This window comes from Schistocerca piceifrons, chromosome 4 (genome assembly GCF_021461385.2).
Source record: "Schistocerca piceifrons isolate TAMUIC-IGC-003096 chromosome 4, iqSchPice1.1, whole genome shotgun sequence".
In the NCBI taxonomy this organism is placed as follows: Eukaryota; Metazoa; Arthropoda; class Insecta; order Orthoptera; family Acrididae; genus Schistocerca; species Schistocerca piceifrons.
The window spans coordinates 726,254,923-726,274,629 of NC_060141.1; the positions used below are offsets into that span (position 1 = coordinate 726,254,923).

At 37.8% G+C, this 19,707-nt stretch overlaps 1 protein-coding gene across 6 annotated transcripts in view; it reads left to right on the plus strand.

The window, feature by feature from the left end:
- The window catches only part of LOC124794640 (mesoderm induction early response protein 1), a 189,579-nt gene that overhangs the window by 74,365 nt on the left and 95,507 nt on the right, over positions 1–19,707 (plus strand). For 2 of the 6 annotated variants that reach the window (XM_047258151.1, XM_047258155.1), the window contains exon 3: positions 6,382–6,543. The exons of 3 other annotated variants lie outside the window; for them this stretch is intronic. In XM_047258151.1, the coding sequence (XP_047114107.1) occupies positions 6,382–6,543 (162 nt within the window). The remainder of the gene's footprint in view (positions 1–6,381; positions 6,544–19,707) is intronic. One more of the 6 variants, XM_047258152.1, reaches the window with a different exon arrangement.

Sequence of the window (19,707 nt, forward strand, 5' to 3'; positions counted from 1 at the left end):
GATTAGAGTATTTTCCAGTGATGATAGTATGACTGAGATAATTATATATTTGTGAACTTAGGTTTTCTCTAAAGTTTTCAGTTACATCTGGAGGTGAGTCTGGTGGCTGATAGAAAGATCCAATTAGACTTTTACCCGCCCGTGGTACCGAGTCTTGCCCAGACAATCTTGCATGCAGTTTCATATCTCTCTGCTGCTGTTTTCGGGTGTTCACCAGTTTTGCATATGCTGTATAATAGTGCTCCACACCATTTTTAGAGCACCACTTCTAACTCTGATACTTCATTTCACATTCTTGTTAAGTTAATAATTAGGATTTTAGTACCCTTGGCCATAGGGAGCTTTTCTTTCGGTCTTACACTGACAGTTCTGGATCCCCTTCAGCTGTTGTTAACTGAACTAAATGATGAGTCACCTAATCTAAAAATAAAAAAAAAACCCTTGTGCTCACTGTAGACATTTTCAGCTATCTGGGTGTAGCCTCTGATGTGTGTTGCATACCTGACCCATTTAGGGGACAGTTCAGTTCTCAGCTATGTGACCAAAGTCCAGGAGGTCACAACATAGCTTGTAATAGAACAGTTGAAGTCTCTGACTCAAACCTCAAACCTTTCACTCAATGCAGAACCAGCAGTCCACGGGCAGTTCTGGGAATAATGCTACATATTGTAAGCTGTATTGTAACTCTGTGTGCAAAGCTAGTCTTCTCAACCTTTTCTGCCAGTTACTGGAATGATCCAGAGTAGCACTTGCAACCTACGTCCTTGACGAGCTTGACGTATTCCAATCTCTGTCTTCCTCTACAGTTTTTGCCCTCTACAGCTCCCTCTAGTACCATGGAAGTCATTCCCTCATGTCTTAGCAGATGTCCTATCATCCTGTCCCTTCTCCTTATCAGTGTTTTCCACATATTCCTTTCCTCTCCGATTCTGCGTAGAACCTCCTCATTCCTTACCTTATCAGTCCACCTAATTTTCAACATTCGTCTATAGCACCACATCTCAAATGCTTCGATTCTCTTCTGTTCCGGTTTTCCCACAGTCCATGTTTCACTACCATACAATGCTGTACTCCAGACGTACATCCTCAGAAATTTCTTCCTCAAATTAAGGCCGGTATTTGATATTAGTAGACTTCTCTTGGCCAGAAATTGCTTTTTTGCCGTAGCGAGTCTGCTTTTGATGTCCTCCTTGCTCCGTCCGTCATCGGTTATTTTACTGCCTAGGTAGCAGAATTCCTTAGCTTCATTGACTTCGTGACCATCAATCCTGATGTTAAGTTTCTCGCTGTTGTCATTTCTACTACTTCTCATTACCTTCGTATTTCTCCGATTTACTCTCAAACCATACTGTGTACTCATTAGACTGTTCATTCCGTTCAGCAGATCATTTAATTCTTCTTCACTTTCACTCAGGATAGCAATGTCATCAACGAATCGTATCATTGATATCCTTTCACCTTGTATTTTAATTCCACTCCTGAACCTTTCTTTTATTTCCATCATTGCTTCCTCGATGTACAGATTGAAGAGTAGGGGCGAAAGGCTACAGCCTTGTCTTACACCCTTCTTAATAGGAGCACTTCATTCTTGATTGTCCACTCTTATTATTCCCTCTTGGTTGTTGTACATATTGTATATGACCCGTCTCTCCCTATAGCTTACCCCTACTTTTTTCAGAATCTCGGAACAGCTTGCACCATTTTATATTGTCGAACGCTTTTTCCAGGTCGACAAATCCTTTGAAAGTGTCTTGATTTTTCTTAAGCCTTGCTTCCATTATTAGCCATAACGTCAGAATTGCCTCTCTCGTCCCTTTACTTTTCCTAAAGCCAAACTGATCGTCACCTACTGCATTCGCAATTTTCTTTTCCATTCTTCTGTATATTATTCTTGTAAGCAGCTTCGATGCATGAGCTGTTAAGCTGATTGTGCGATAATTCTCGCACTTGTCAGCTCTTGCCGTCTTCGGAATTGTGTGCATGATGCTTTTCCAAAAGTCAGATGGTATGTCGCCAGACTCATATATTCTACACACCAACGTGAATAGTCGTTTTGTTGCCACTTCCCCCAATGATTTTAGAAATTCTGATGGAATGTTATCTATCCCTTCTGCCTTATTTGACCATAAGTCCTCCAAAGCTCTTTTAAATTCCGATTCTAATACTGGATCCCCTATCTCTTCTAAATCGACTTCTGTTTCTTCTTCTATCACATCAGACAAATCTTCACCCTCATAGAGGCTTTCAATGTATTCTTTCCACCTATCTGCTCTCTCCTCTGCATTTAACAGTGGAATGCCCGTTGCACTCTTAATGTTACCACCGTTGCTTTTAATGTCACCAAAGGTTGTTTTGACTTTCCTGTATGCTGAGTCTGTCCTTCCGACAATCATATCTTTTCCGATGTCTTCACATTTTTCCTGCAGCCATTTCGTCTTAGCTTCCCTGCACTTCCTATTTATTTCATTCCTCAGCGACTTGTATTTCTGTATTCCTGATTTTCCCGGAACATTTCCCTAAGGGCTACCATAACTTGCTGTGTTTGAATTTCCAATGATTAATAGAACCCTAGCTCTTGCAGTTGCCTCCTCTTGATGTAGGACATGGAAGGTTTCCCAGTGGGTGAAGTGTCTCCCCTGTCTCAGTCTTGGTTTCAGTGAAAGAAACACCTCGGATTTGTTGGTTAGAGAGGTCAGTATAACACTCTGAGTTCTCCTCAGTCTCTGTCTCCTCTGTACAGGGCACCTAACCCTACCACTGACATGCCACTGGCAGTCAAGTGTACGAGTAGTGATAGATCCTGTACTTCCTGTAGAAGAGAGAGGATCTACAGGAGAGGGTAACACTTAAGGTACATTTGTTATCTCTGGTGCACAACTCGCGAGAGCTCTCCCGACTCACCCTTTCACAGATTCCTATCACTTGACAGTAATTAGGGTGATTTTCAGCTACTTGCGAATGCCAACTAAATCTTCCTTTGTTTGAGAACGGCATTCTCAGTGGTGCTGCACTGTGACTGATGCAGTGTTTTACAAAACAGTAAACAAATCCCTTTAAAATAAATCTGCTGATTCTCTTTTAGTTCTGGATATGCTAAGTGAAAAGTATTACTGATGTCCTTTAAGAACATAAGCAAAAGAGGTATAATTTTGTTTGATAATAGGGCATGCCAAATTGCTAGTAATGAGATCACAGATGCAGCAGCCAAGTAGGTGTGCAGTGAGATTTCTGTGACTTCGTATGAGGTGCATCTGCTGCTGACATTAACAGTTGTGGATATGTTTGGAAAGAAAGTAACTGCAAACACGTGAAAATCATAGTTTGCATTCCTGAAGGGTAGTGCGCTTCAATACATGGCGTCCTCATCCGTCATGGTGAGCCTGCTGAATGCATTGCCACCTGCTAAATGCATTGAATGTGACACCATTATGACAGTGTTCCATATTTTGACTGACTGGTGCTTGTGTGCAGATACTAGGACATTAAAAGGTTTGACTGGCAGCATTGCTCTACTCTTAAGTGACAATTGGATGCGTGCCCAATGTTATGAGGGAACAAGACTCTTTTCTTAGTTGTTAAGCAGCAGGTTTTAATGTTTGAGTGGCTGGCTTCTTCCTTCATTTTATATTGGTGGTCAGCCAACCACTTATTTGCAGAAAACTTGTAGTGTCCTTATCCAAGTAACTGTCAGTTGAGACTGCTATATTTTTCTTCTTTGTTTTATATATTTATTTTTAAACTATAATTTTAATTGTGTAAAAAAAGGTACCTGTTAAATGTTTTAGGCTCATTCACTCAGTATGATTTTTTAATCTGAGACAGATTGGAATTGGACAGTGTTGAATAGGTGAAAGCATCATCATTATAAATTAAATTAACCCATGAAAAGGCCACCATTCTCGTTACACTTTCGCATACTTTTGTTGCTTCATGAACCAGGCTTCGGTTACCTGAAAATACATCACATTTTATCTCTCGGTGAACATTCCTTCAGTGCTGGTGATATTATAAATGGACTATCCTCCATAGAATATGTCCTCCAGAAAAACAGTTATTTGACAGTGGACACAGAAGCATTAGTATTAAAAAAGTAAATTTCCTAAACCTCAAACCATTTGTGCTCATACATTTTACAGTTGCTGTTAAGGATATGACATAAATTATCATAATCATAGGATTTATCCGTAATTGAGGTATTGAGATAGGAAAGAATCTTAAGTTACTGGAGCAAAGAAAAGGTCAGTTTTTCTGTAGAAACGTAGTGAGGATCCATGCCAGCAGCATGGTAGAGCCAGTAAGTTGTTAGATGAGATGGTTTAGTTTCTGTAGTTGTTCATAGTAGCAGGGGTAAAGGCCTTGCAACCATCACTTTAAGTGTCGAGGCATAAAAAAATGGATCATGTGCCAATAGAAAGGAGACAATTGCAAATGAACCATCAGCCTCATGGACACAAGTATATGATGCTGAATTAATCAAAGATCGCTTTTTGTCTTTGCTGACATAGAAAGTTATTTTTCAAAACATATTTTAGCTAGCTTTTCCCACAATGAGCATTGATCACTGATTTTATTGTCAGGTTTTCATAAAACACTTCAAGAAGCTTTCATTTTATTGCTCCTGTTCAGATATTTGTGTGACTTGTGACCAAATAGTAATCGAAAAGGAAGTAAGCAGAGAAGATGAAAAGCATAGAAAGCCATGAAACACTTATTATGAAGATGCAGCAAGGGATATTCATAGTGATGTTGAACCATTCTGATATTTTTATAGCAGGCAGTTGTACAATAAAACACCTGTGTCTGCCTATTGATGATGCTGAGAAAAGTTTCATGTGTTTGTGGCATACGAGTTAGTTTCACAAGTAGTTTATAAACTCCTTTTGACACATCTACATATGTTTTTCACTTCTCCTGTAATGGAAATACAACTTTTGTGATGTCCATGCTTTCCCTTTTCAACGCTTCAATTATTTTTATAACTTTTTTCTGTGTCTCTAATCACACTTTTTTTTTTAGTTATTTCCTAACATTTCAAGGACAATTTGATGACATTTAATAACAGAGAATTATTTTTATGTGCTACTTGTTAAATGAAACTGCTTATCTTTGCATTGTGTGGCTTATGCCATACATATACCAGAAACTACTGGTATCGTAAGAATTCACAAGTAGTAGTGACTGAGATTAGTGCAGAAGAGGCAACATGCATATATACATATAGTTTCTGAAATGGCTTTAAGCATCTCAGTTTGTCAACATTGTAACTATAATTTCTCAACATGTATTTAGTCTTCTATTTTGATATCCAGTTTACTTCCTCTACCCCCCCCCCCTACTCCCCTCCGTCACACACACACACACACACACACACACACACACACACACAAGTTTACTTCCTCTACCCCCCCCCCCCCCCCTACTCCCCTTCGTCACACACACGCACACGCACACACACACACACACACACACACACACACACAACATAACCAATTGCACTAATTAAATTTGAGTTTGGTAACAATAATTCATACACCTTACTATCCTGCACATAATACCATTGTAATAACTCTTGCTGTTTCACTACTGGATCATAATGCCATTTGGTGTTTAACTACAATTATACTTCTCTGGATGGGGAACAAAAACCAGCCAGCAACTTCATCAATCAGTTCAGTTTAATTTGAAAGCAGAAATATATTTCAATTCTGTGTATTTATCTTGGTTCCTCATGTTAAAGTCTGTCATTTCTATGTTCCTACTCATTTTGAAACTCCACCGTATGATTTTTCCCTGAAGGTAGCTCAGCATCAGCATTAGTGTTAACAATCAAACCTAAAAACATTTATGCAGTATGGAAATGCCCTGAATTATTTATAAATTAAATGCAAATAAACCTGCTACTATATGAGGCCTGTTTTTCAGTGGCTGGTGTAGTTTTGTCTGTAGTGTACAAATTTAGAACTAATTATTAGTTGTTATACTCTTACATGCTCCTGATTTTATTATAAATGCTTTCCTCCTTCCTGTATAAACATTTTTCATAATTTACACATTGCTGCATTGTCTGGTGGATGGTTTTGATTAGATTATAGCACTGTACTTCTTCAGTCTTGGTTGACTGCATTTTATCTATGTGTTGTAAGAATATTAACTGTGAAGCCATTACATCTTTTTATATTTTAAAAGACACATTCTTCTGCAATGATTGATTACCATTGTCCTCAAGCTTAACCTTATTCATATAACTTCCCAGGTGTCAGAGCTTTCATTCGCACATAGTGGCATATTTAGAAAATTTTCCTGTGGTGCATGAATTGTTTTTGAAGTAGGCTTCATGTCAGCTTCAGTGCAATGCAAGGGAGAAGTATGGTTATATTCCAGGGCAGAAGACTGCACCCAGCCTGGTTGCACTCGACACTGAGTTTACACCAACTGTGGAGATGATGGTGGATGATTATGATGATGAAAGAACACTTGATGAAGAAGAAGCATTAGAAGCAACAGAGGATCCAGCCACAGAACTATCCACACTACAAAGAGAGGGTAGGTATGACGGAATCAGCATTGGGGGTGGGGGGAGGAGGAATGGAATATGATGGCTATGGATTTAGAACATCTGATTGATTAAACACTGTTCCTAATCGTGCCGATTCACAGTCTTTTCTGAAACTCTGTTGAATAGTGCACCAAAAGCTTTATCATCCCCCACTCTAAGCCTTCGTTAGATTTCAATCATATCTATTGCAGCAGTAAGTTAGAAACTAATTTGTGATTTTATTTCATGAGAAAGCCAATAGAGAAATAAATCATGGAAGGAGTAAAAGTAACCACACATCATACAGCTGAGGCATTGAGGTTCAAGAGAGACATAAAGAACACAGAAATAATTGCTAAGATTTCAATGTTCTTCCCTGAAGCTGACTAGCAACACTGCACACATACACATGCATGGCTAAATTATCCCAGCATTGCAGCCCAACAGGCATGGGAGGTGTTATGTGGAGTAGGGCTGTCACCAAATTCACCCCAACGTAACAACTTACACTAGTCATACTGCACCACTGAGACAAAGCTCGAGTTCCCATAATACCAGAACTTGCAGCACTTGAAGATGGCTTGGTCAGTTGTGGAAATATTGTGAATAAAATAGAAATTACAACTCGGCAGAAAACCTGGAAACACACTGTTAAATCGTTATTCAGTCACAATGTAACCAGTTTTCCCACTATAGTTTGTTTTTTGTGTGTGTGTGTGTGTGTGTGTGTGTGTGTGTGTGTGTGTGTGTTTTCTGTTCCTCTTGACCACTCAATATCTGAACTATATGATGAATTGCTATACATTTACTCCTTCCATAATCTGTATTCTGCCAAAACTTAACAGTATCATACTAGTAAAGAAAAAAAAGGTGTGTGGAGCAAAAAAGGAGGTCACAGAGTTGATAATATACGTTGTGTAGGAACACACATGATTAAAATGGCTTCCAGGTCCAAAACAGTGGGGAGAGAAGGAAAGAACTTGTTACATTGAGGGGAAATAAATTTATAGTTTTGATTATGACATGTAATTTGTTTTATTGTTGGTCTGGGTTGACAAAACATTGCACTGACACCAGGCCTCGTATGTCTCATTAGAATTCTTCAAAATGTCTTCTCTAGCCCTGGTAATGGGTCAGTACATTAGCACTTATGAGTATAGCTTTTGCCTTGAGTCCATTTACTCTGCTGGATAATTGTTTTGCTTGTCTAGTATTTTGCTTCATATTTTTCAATTTCATTGATTTGCAACAAAACCCAACTGTAAATTTTTTAAAATGCATTGAAATTTAGTGCATTATGTCGCACCACCCCTCCCCGACTTATGTGAATGAAATTATGGAGTGATGGAGGTACTTTACTAGAACTGATTAATTTTACAGGCAGCTAGTAGGAGTCATTGTATTAGTACTCCTTTGATGTTTAATCTGCACTGTACCAACTGTACAACTGTCATTTCATTTGAGATGGAATTATGCTTTAAGGTATTATTATCTGCTATTATTAGGTAGGTATTATTATTTTCTATAACCACTGACTATTAAGAATAAGGTGGGACATATAGTTCTTATTGCAATATAATCCTTCAAGAAGTCTCTTCATTATTTCTCTCTCTCTCTCTCTCTCTCTCTCTTTTTTTTTAAGAAGTTACAGACATAGATTTATACAACTCACATTTTATTTTTCATACACACACTTCAGACATGAGGTTCTCTTCACAGATCAAGGTCATACAATGGAGTAAGTGTATTTCTGCACAAAGATATAGGACCAATCATTAGTGCCAATTTTTTTCAACATTAGAAATCGAACCACTCACAAAACAGTCATGAATGTGAATAACACATACTTTTGAAATGGAACTAACATTATAAACAGAATGGACATGTAAAAAAGTCGTAAATCTATGCAACACATATGTACACAAATTGTATGAAATGAAATTGTGCAATAATACTGTGATTTTCCTGCTGTAAGTCAAAATTCACAACAGCTCAGTTAGGGGTGGCCTTTCTTATTTTGTCATTGTTTATGGAACTGGGCTGTACTGAGATGAAGATTATCATGGCCAGTGACTGGGGAACACAGTTTGCACCATTCTTTTTGCTTTATCATTTAGTTTAACACCTACTCGAAATGATTAACTTTGTAATCATACATATATTTTTATAATCGATTTCAGTGTCAATTATTTGTTTGTACGCCATTTTTTTATGAGCGTTTACTGTTGGAAGCTAAAGGAAAAGGCAATGAAAGGTTGTGTCTGTTTCTAATGACAGTAAACCAACACAAAACATATCTATGAACAAATTTCAAAATATCAGTGAAGAACTCTAAACTATATTAAGAGTATGTTCACCCTAAACTTTCCTTTCCTTTTTTTGGGGGGGTGGGGATACAAATCTTCTTGAATTTCATATGCAGTTGGCAATTAATGAAGGAAAAACTGAAGCGAAGAGTAATTTAACAAGAACAACACCTGGAGGATGACATATCCAAACGCAAAACAACAGAAACCAGATTTAGCACCCACTTTTTATTACCAGGAAATTGATTTGAATCAAAGAAAGTAGAAACCCTGTGATAATGGTTACTAGTAGACCCATATAATTTGGTTGTGGAGTTGGAAAGAGACTTGTCTTGGACTCACCAAGGCTACTCTAACCACAGTATAGCAGATACCTACAGTTTAGTGTGAAATGTACCTGTACGCTGCTATATGTGGACAAAGCGAAGTTTCCATCAGCTTATGGAGAGTGCAGTTCAAGTTTGTTACACCCACAAGGAAAGCCACACATAAGTGAAATAATCGGTTGTAACAGTTATACAAGATGGGATATTGTGTGCCACCTCAGCAGTACTGTTGGGTTAGGTACTTATATTGACAGTGTTTTGTACGTTGCAACAGCAGAGATTATCGAATGGTGATTACATGTGAATACACCCCAATCCTCTCCGTTTCTCTTCAAACAAGTCATTGCTAATCATCAATGTTGCCCTGAGCTGCTTTGAGCACCTCTTGTTCCATCAAGGCAAGCTATCCAACTGGCCTTGTGTGTGTGTGTGTGTGTGTGTGTGTGTGTGTGTGTGCGCATGCACACTGGTTTTTAGGATTTTAAATATCAGTGAAGATACATTTTATGAGATGTTTGTGTTATTCACTTTTATGTTGTACTGATTTATTCTTTTGTGAGGCATGGGAGCACAGGATGTATACATCCCAGAACAACCAGGAAACCTGGGAATTTTTTTAGATTTTCGGGAGTTTTTCATTACATTTTTGTAATTTTGACTGGTAAGAACAGTGAATCCCAAAAAAAAGCTTCCAAATTGCAACTATTACTCATGGTCAGATGATCACTATCTTGTCACAGCAATTCTGTAGCAAGTCCTAACAGACATCTTAATGAGTTGTAACTAATCACTGGCTGATAAGGCTCATCACAATTTAAACAAGGGGTGTCTAACCTTTTGCCGGCTGTTGTGGCCGTGCGGTTCTAAGCGCTACAGTCTGGAGCCGAGCGACCGCTACAGTCGCAGGTTCGAATCCTGCCTCGGACATGGATGTGTGTGATGTCCTTAGGTTGGTTAGGTTTAATTAGTTCTAAGTTCTAGGCGACTGATGACCTCAGAAGTTAAGTCGCATAGTGCTCAGAGCCATTTGAACCATTTGTCTAACCTTTTAGCTGGTCTTTATAGAACATAATGCTCCCTTGTAATTCTTTCTTTGTTTTAAAACTATATTGGTATTAATCATTCTTTTGTTTAATGGGAGAACCATCTTTATATGGGTTTGGCTTTATCTGTGCAGTCGTAATTCTTCTTGTATTCCTTGCAGTCATTTGTCAAGACTCTCACATTTGTAGTGCTTCTACCAGTGTTGATGTATGTGAATCAGGTAACTCTTTAGAATGATGAAAAACATATTCATCCATTTTTCCAAGTTTAGATATTCTGGAAAATCTTCTCAGTAGCTGAATTTCCTTAAATGGTTCAACATCTTTTTGTTAAGACTGAACTCTTCTTTTCTATTTTCATATGTGGTTACGTCTTGTAAATTATACTTATTTGAGTAGTGGCAGGTTTGAATTTAACATCTTGTTACCCTGTTTCTGTCACTTCATCCTCTTATTCATTTGTGAATGGAATAAATAGTTCTGATCTTTTCGATGATAAGAATTGGTTGATTTTACTGAAACGTTTTAAACTGGTTCCTCATTGAAAAAGACACCCTTTGAATTTAGTAACCTCCAATGACTAGGTTCAAATAAGTTGTATGGTGTACTTTCTTCACAGTATCCCACATGTAGAAATTTGGTGTTTTTTTTTCCCCCTGCTAATGACCTTTGAAATTTAGATATGTACTTTATTTGCTACCAACTATTCTTGGGTGTGAAGATCTGGTTTCTTTCCTGACCATACTTCCTCAGGCATAATTTTGTTCAGAGACTTTGTAAGTGATCTGTTGGAAGGAGGCTCTGCTCTGAAGACTGCTTCTGTGCAGAACTTCTTCGGTATCTTAGATTTGAATGGTCTTGTTAGGACAATTTCATTACATCATTTTGTTGTGAGTTGTGAGATACAGTTGTCTGATTCCTTCTTTCAGAAAATTTGTCAATTTTACATTTAACTCCTCCTTTCCATTGTGTAAGTTTCAAATCCTCTTTCCAGTTTTCAACAAGTTTCTCAAAAGTTCTAATGATCAAAAAACCTTTATTGAGTAATTATGGATTAGAGTCAGGAAGTACCTAGCTGTTCCAATTGATGCATTATACATTGATCCACACACATCTGAATGAACTAATTCCAATAGGCTTGTCAGCTTGAGAGGTAGCATGCTGGAAAGGAAGTCTGGTCCGCTTATTTCCTTAATATTTTACACTTGGTTGTTGACAGCCATTATATGCTTGTTACCTGTGGCCAAAAAGAATCGTCATTATATTAGATCGTTGGTGCCCCAGCCAGCATCATTTGGTGACAATATCAGCATTGCCTCAGCTGGTCAATTTGGCAGTCAATCTAATTCATGCATTCCATTGACAAGAGATGCTGTGACAACAAGAGTCTTCACAGTATCACACATATGAGAGCCTCAGTGCATCCTGTACTTTAATTCTTCTCTTAGTACTGTTTGTAAGAGTATCAGTTTGTGTGTTAATTCTTTCTACAGTATATTCCCATTGTGGCTGCAATAACTTTTGAACTGGTCATTGCCTTGGGTGAATAATTAAATTTGTACAAGCACTTTGAAATATGTGTAGATGCATGAGTCTTACGTAGCAGTGTGTTGTATTGGCATTCCCTGATGCTGGTGCCATGAAGTGTGTCACAGCTACTGCTGATTTAGCCAATGGCATTTGGCTTTGCTCTGACACTTCTTTGATTTCATTCATTCTACACTTTAAGCTGAAGAGTTGCAGTACCAGATGATTATTTTCAGAAAATGTCGCCCATTACCTCTTTCAGTGACTGTTTCTCAATTGATTCTCCCTTGGTTGAAATACTTGAATTTTCCAAATTCATAATCATTAGCTTGTGCTCATCAGGGAGCTCAGTAGTTGCAATGGAACAGTCCCATATGTCTTTACTTAAGAACTTAAACCATGTAACTTGTTGCAAGTAGAAATGATCTTTGACGTGTCATTTTCCATAGATGAGCAGCTTTGTACTTGTGTTGTCAGAAGCGTTCTCAGCAAGCCTATTCTATATGAAACCCAGAATCTTCGTAGACTTCTCTGTTTAGCCCATGGTTCCTTTGCATATGCAATATTCTGGACATACCTGTAAACCAACAGATGAACGAATAAAATTACTTTTGCTCTTGCAGCACGTATCTGCATTTCAGCCACAATTTCCCCACAGTTGTTCATGTTGCAGATACATCATCATTGCAAACTGCCACTTATTATAATTCTCTCTTCTTGTTAGTCAGCTCCAAGATACCCCACAATGTTCTCATTTGTGTGTGAATTGTAAAATTTCAATAATACACATTTTTGTTTTAGTAAACTGTGCTACATTTAATTTAATTACAGCAGGATGATGAATCCTGGGTCCATAACCTATGGCTCAGGACAGTTTCAGTGTAGTAAATATTAATTTATAAATGCTCCATGCTATGAAGGAACGTAAAGCAACACTCGAAACTTATGCATTGTAAAGAGCAAAGTGAACATACCAGCCTATGTAATTTACTGAAGGTAAAACTAGAGTCAAGCATAAATTTAACTTTCAGTAACTTCGGTGTCTTGCACTAAAATAATAATAATAATAATAATAATAATAATAATAATAATAATAATTTCTAGTTCAGAAAGGGGCTCTACAGTTTAACATAAATTTCATACTGTGTGTCATTCCTCGTGAATCGTCACATCATTAAAAGGTGAAGGTAGGGTTAAAGGCAGACTGATAATTCTGGGATTCAATACCTCAACCTGTAGGTTTCCAGGCATGCAATTTACTGCTGGACAACAAAGTCTAACTCTTCCAGAGAAATATGTTTGTTTAGTAACTTGTAACTTATTCAGTTCAAAGGAATGTTATATTTGCTTCTGTTATGAAACTAAACACTGTTTACTGTTTGTATTAGTGTGTAAGAGGTTAGCATGACCTCATATTTAAATACATGCTTTGTTAAATGCCCATAAACTGATTTTTTTTATATTATTATAATTTTTTTATATAATTACAATATACAGAATGAATGAAGTATGGAATATGTAACAAACTAAAATAATCTGCCGAGTGTAAGATTTCAGTGGAATTCTTATCTAGAAAATTATTCTGAAAAGTTGGATAAGATAGTTTTATTCTTAATTGCAATTTCTGTCATTTTGTGAAGCCCACTGATGTATACTGTAACATATTCCTCTTATAGTAGTAGTTGGTTCTGTTATTTTACTGCAAAGATAACTATGATCTCTCTTCAGATATTTGCTACTAAATCAAATTTTTGTCTTCTTCTTCTTCTTCTTCTTCTTCCTCCTCCTCCTTCCACTTCCTGTGTTAAAATCACTGGCATAACAAACATAAATAAATGTTGTGGCAATAAATTCTTTGATGAAATTATTTTCCAACCAAAGATTTTTATTGTAGTGATGCTGTTACATATCTCTGAGTATCATTGTATATTTTCTGTACCATATTTTGTGTGTGCGTGTGCGTGCGCGTGTGTATGCGTCTTGTGAGTAACTGAGAGTGTGAATGTGTTTTCAAAACTTATATAACTTTCATTGCTATGTACAAGGGAAGATCAGAAAGTAATGCACAATAACTATGTTAAAAAAAGTTTAATAGGTAAGAAAACAAAAAAAACAAAAAGTCGCAAATGGACATATATCTTTTGCTACATAGTCACCAATGTTCTCCCATCGTGGTACCATTTTCAATATGCATTATTTATAGAAGCCCATGTGGTCGGAGTATAGCCTTCTGCAGACTGATGATTTCACTTCTGCATCTGTCACAAGACGTTGGCTGACCAGGAATTTCTTCGTGGGACCAAACAAATGAAAGTCAGGTGGTGCTAGATCCGGATTGTATGGTGGATGCTGGAGCACTTTACACCCAAATTTGGCGATTTTCTTAGGAACAGGAGCAGCAACATGAGGGCAAGAATTGTCATGAAGAAGTTTGACACTGTCAGCATTAATGTTGTGGTGTTTGTCAGTAAGGGCACAAAATAACTTAACCAAAGTAGGCTGCACCATTCACAGTGCTCCCATGTTCAGCCAAGTCCTCCAATAACACACCATACATATCTCAGAACACTGTCACAAGCACTTTCCTAGCAGATTGAGTCACTGAATTTTTTTTATACTGGGGAACCAGCATGTTTCCACTCCATAGAGGCTTGCTTGGTTTCAGGCACATAGTGGTATGCCCACAACTCATCATCAGTGATGATTTCTTTGAGAAAGTTTTGCCCTACTGCAGCTTAATGTGTTTAGTGATCTAAGATTGTCATCATTTGCTGGCCCTTATGGTTGTTTGTCAGGTTCTTAGGCAGCCAGCAAGCAGTAACTATACAAAATTTCAGTATCATACACTGCACCATAGGAAATGTTGAACTGCTGCTATAAGGTTCGCAGTTGTATGTGCTGGTTGTTCAAAATTGCTGCCTCAATGGCTTTGACACTCTGCACAGTTGCAGCTGTTATCAGCCACCTGGTGCACGATGAATCAGTAAGGTTTGCGTGATCCTCTTCAAACAAAGCATGCCACTTTGAGACGTTGCTATGGTACATGCAATCCTCCCCATACACGCCCTACATGCCCCTGTGTATTTCACTCAGTTTATGCCCTTTGGCCCACAGATATTGAATACCTCTTTACTGATCTTCACAAGTTGATGACAGTAACGTGCGTGCCATGTTTGTTTCATAGTTAATGTTTCTGTCGCTAGAGCTGCATGTGGAAACAACATATCCTCTTGGTGCAAGCTTCAAACTGCAATGTCGTGAAACAACATTCCAGCTGCAATACCAGAGAAGAAAAAAATTATTGTGCGTTCCTTCCCGATCTTCCCTTCTATTATTCAGTCATGATACTCCATTTTCTGAAGAAGAAATAATAGATCGTTAAATTTCAAGTTTTAAATTATATAACAAGTTAAAATTAAATCTGCATGTTGATCCCCCCCCTTAGGATGTGCATGTTGTCACGCAAAAAGTACATGCCCATATTATGAAATTTAAAATATTGAACATTCCTGATATAGACACTGGATAAATATTTAAGTCACTAGATGTAAGGCAGCTGCTTTATTGGTGAGTTTCACATATACCCATGTTCAAAATATCGGGAAAAGGCACAAAAATCAAGAGTACTCCAGTAATGGTAGCTGAAAGACAAATGAGAAAATACAATGCAGAGTGCATGAAAGACACATACCGAGTCAGGGAGAAGAACTTCTTACAGACAGTACAGGTTCATGTGAATATGACACATTCCAAAATGTAACTGAGGGCACAAGCCATGACATAATGCCTAATAAAGCAAGGTGGTCTATTGCTGACCCTAGCAGTATTTTATCATAGTGCTGAATGTATGTGAAAAATATACAGGAAGATGTAAAAGAATTATCTTACGTATGATGAGCCACAGTAACACAGATAAAATATAAAAATATACCAAAAAGGACGCTGAATTGTGAAATGTGGTTTATAAGTTTCATAACGTTCATAATCTAGACTGAAGAGCTAAAGAATCTGGTAAACCTGCCTAATATTGTGTAGGACCCCTGCAAGCACACAGAAGTGCCACAGCACAATGTGGCATTGACTCGACTAATGTCTGAAATAGTGCTGGAGGGAGCTGACACCATGAATCCTGCAGAGTTGTCCATATATTGATAAGAATACGAGGGGGTGGAAATCTCTTCTGAACAGCATGTTGCAAGGCATCTCAGATATGCTCAGTGGCCAGCAGTAGTGTTTAGACTCAGAAGTGTATTCCCAAAGCCACTCTGCAGCAGTTCTGGGCATGTGGGGTGTCACATTGTCCTGCTGGAATTGACCAAGTTCGTCGGAATGCTTAATGTGCATCAATGGATGTAGGTGATCTGACAGGATGCTTACCTATGTTTCACCTGTCAGTCGTATCTACACGTATCGGGGACCATATCACTCCAACTGCAGATGCCCCACACCATTACAGAGCCTCCACCAGCTTGAACAGTCCTCTGCTGAGATGCAGGGTCCAAGGGTTCATGAGGTTGTCTCCATTCCTGTACACGTCTAGTCTGCATGATACAGTTTGAAACGAGACTCATCTGACCAGGCAACATGTTTCCAGCCATCAACAGTCCAGTGTCAGTGTTGATGGCCCCAGGCGAGGTGTAAAGCTTTGCCTCATGCAGTCATCTAGGGTACATGAGTGGGTCTTCAGCTCCGATGATGTTTCGTTGAATGGTTTGCACACTTGACACTTGTTGATGGCCCAGCATTGACATCTGCAGCAATTTGCGGAAGGGTTGCATTTGTCACATTGAATGATTGTCTTCAGTGGTCGTTAGTGCCGTTCTTGCAGGATCTTTTTCCAGCTGCAGCGGTGTTGGAGATTTGATGTTCTACCGGATTCCTAATATTCACAGTACACCCGTGAAATGGTCATACAGGAAAATCCCCACTTCATTGCTATCTTGGAGATGCTGTGTCCCATCGCTCATGCGCCAACTGTAACACTAAGTTCAAACTCACTTAAATCTTGATAACCTGTCATTGTAGCAGCAGTAACCACTCAAACAACTGTGCCAGACACTTTCTGTCCTATATAGAGATTGCTGACTACAGTGCCATATTCTGCCTGTTTACATATCTCTGTATCTGAATATGCATGTCTATACCAGTTTCTTTGGCATTTCAGTGTAAATAAATGCTCATATCATATTGCTAAAATAATACAGTATATGTTACTGAAATTAGGGATAGGAGAGGGGGTGGGATTGAAAGATCAGTGCAGAAGGATAAATTTATTTAATTACAGAGATGATAACAACAAAGTAAAAAAATTGTAAATATATTTAAAACCAAAATTATGTTATAATATATGCAACAACAGTAAGACTAAAATGTGAAATCATCAGAAATACATTGAAATGACGGTGTATGTTTGGCATACGTGCCTGTAAAGAGTTAATAGGCTTACAAATAAATAAAACAATTTTCTGCTTTTTATTGTAGTTAAGTATAGTATGAAGGAGCAAGAGCTCAAACAACCCATTAGTCATCTGATGTGTTTTAAAAAGATGTACATAGACAAAGCTTGCATATTGCATTATACAAAAGTATGGGGAAATAGACAGAATGGATAAAATAAGGTGATAGCTGCCAAATAAGATGACACACCCTTAATAACAATAGCAAAAACTAAGGAACACTGTATATATACTCTAGTATCAGCAATGGTGACATTGTACCGTAAAGTGCATGACTGACACAGACAAGCATATTATAAAAAATAAAAATTGACCAAGAACTAACTAATGTTAACCTAAGCAATTAGCAGTTAGTCAAATATACTGAAGAACCAGCATTTGCTCGTTAACAACTTTAGATGGATTTTTAGATCAGTATATGTGGATTTTCACCTCAAGGATGTCCAGGTTGTGCCCCTTAGGTTCAATTTGCACTTATTTTCAGTATGTGGCCTTCATTTTTAAGATTTGAACCAAGGACACTGTTACTCTTGTAATTCCCCCCCCCCCCCCCCCCCCCCCCATCTGTGTGATGGCATAGAAATAGTCCTGATTTTTTACGGAGACTAAAGTCTGTTTTTATATTTGCATTTTTGAAAGAATGTCCTATTTTAATACAAAATGGCTCAAAATGAGAGAGGAAAGCAAATTTAATTTTTTAAAGTTAAAAAGTAAGTTTGCTTTTGAACAATAGACTAGTTTCAATCTACACCAATAATACACTAATAATTTAATCTGTTGTTGCATGGTTATGATAAATATCCATGATCAAATTAGAGCCCTCCCTTGAAATTATCAGTCGATAATGTTGTCTTTGCTACCTTGGTAAAGCACACAAATGTCATCTACATATCTGCAATAAAGTATAAGATTCTTAGTGAAAATAGGAAGAGACCTCTCAGTTTTCACTTACTTAACACATAGTTTTGGCAAAGCTCAGTGAGTATAATTATGCAAAATAATTATTCAACTATTATCACCACTGCCACCACCATGAATTTACTGTAACACTAGCTAATGCTATACCCGTACTACAACTATTTTACTTTCGTTGTTGGCATGATGACTAATCCTTGAAGTACAGTTTAATAGTGTATTAACTTGGTCTCCAGAAGATACACACATTTAAGAGTATGATTAGTTTCGTTATAAGCTCTGTACCAGATTGGTCAACTCTCTCGGATCTTGCAACATGTTGCTATGCTGCCCTCCCCTCCCTCTCCTCCCCCTCCGCTCTCTCCCTAGGTTGCATGGTGGCAGATCAGAAAGAATTATTTCATTTTTTGCCAAATATCACTTATTCCTCTCAGCCTTGTTATGCTTGTGTCTCTTGACAGTGCCATTAATGCACTGAGTATTCATACATCTGTTGAGCTTCTTTCTTGTTCCCTTGGCTTGGCTATAGACCCTCCTCATTTATACTGTACGTGCTGTTGATTATAGTTATGTCTTGCTTTTTATGAGACCAATGCTGAGAAGTTTTATAATATTAAGAACCTCTTTTACTTTAGACATATACTAGAAATATAGAAGTATCTGGTTCTTAAAACCTGCCTTTGGATAGTTTCTGTGTTTCCCAGTGGATGACATTCCAAGTTGACATGATCTGGTGTGTCCATTTCTGTACAGTTGTGACTGGTTGTTGCCATCCAGAGATATAGTGGAATAATCCCCTAAATGGCTCAAGATATGTTAACTGAAGCCCTACATTTACATGAGGAATTCCACCTCTGCTGCCATTTTGCTCATTCTTGTGTTGGGCAAACTCCATGTATTCTGCCATTGAGAAAATATTTAATTTTTTGATTGCATTTAATTCATTCCTGGTTCTCTGAGAATTCTTTGTACTGCTGATTTTCTTAAACCAATGTAGGGCAGCACTTGGTTGTATTTTTAAGTCCTTTAGACACACGCCTATTAATATAGTCAACATATCTCTACACTACTATCCTCTCGGCAGCAGTGGAACTGACCAGCTGTAATTGGTGCACCAAAACTCTAGTCCACAATTATGGTTAATAAGGACTTACAGTAAAGTGTAATTCAAATAATTTTATTTGCAGCACAGTACCCTTTTCTTATTATGTATTCTAACTGGGCTCAGCATATTGAATGTTAATTTATGTACATACCTAAATATATTTCACCATAAGCATTTGAAATATTACCTGATTTATTTTGCAGGCAGGTTCCTTATCAGTCTTCATTTAAGTAAAATGTACATTGCCTTTTGTGGTGCCATCTTGAATTATGCCACGTTGCACCTAACATGCAGCATTTCATAGAATTGAGTGGAGTTATTTTTTATCTAATTTTTACTGTAGGAATGTGCTAGAAGTAGAAAGTTGAGAGTGATTTGAATTATGACTCAAACTGTTTGTCCTGATTGGCAGAGACACAGTGGAATATGCCAAAACAAACAACCTACTCACAAGAGAAGTTTGTGGCTATAGTTTTTGGTGTTGCATCTTTCAA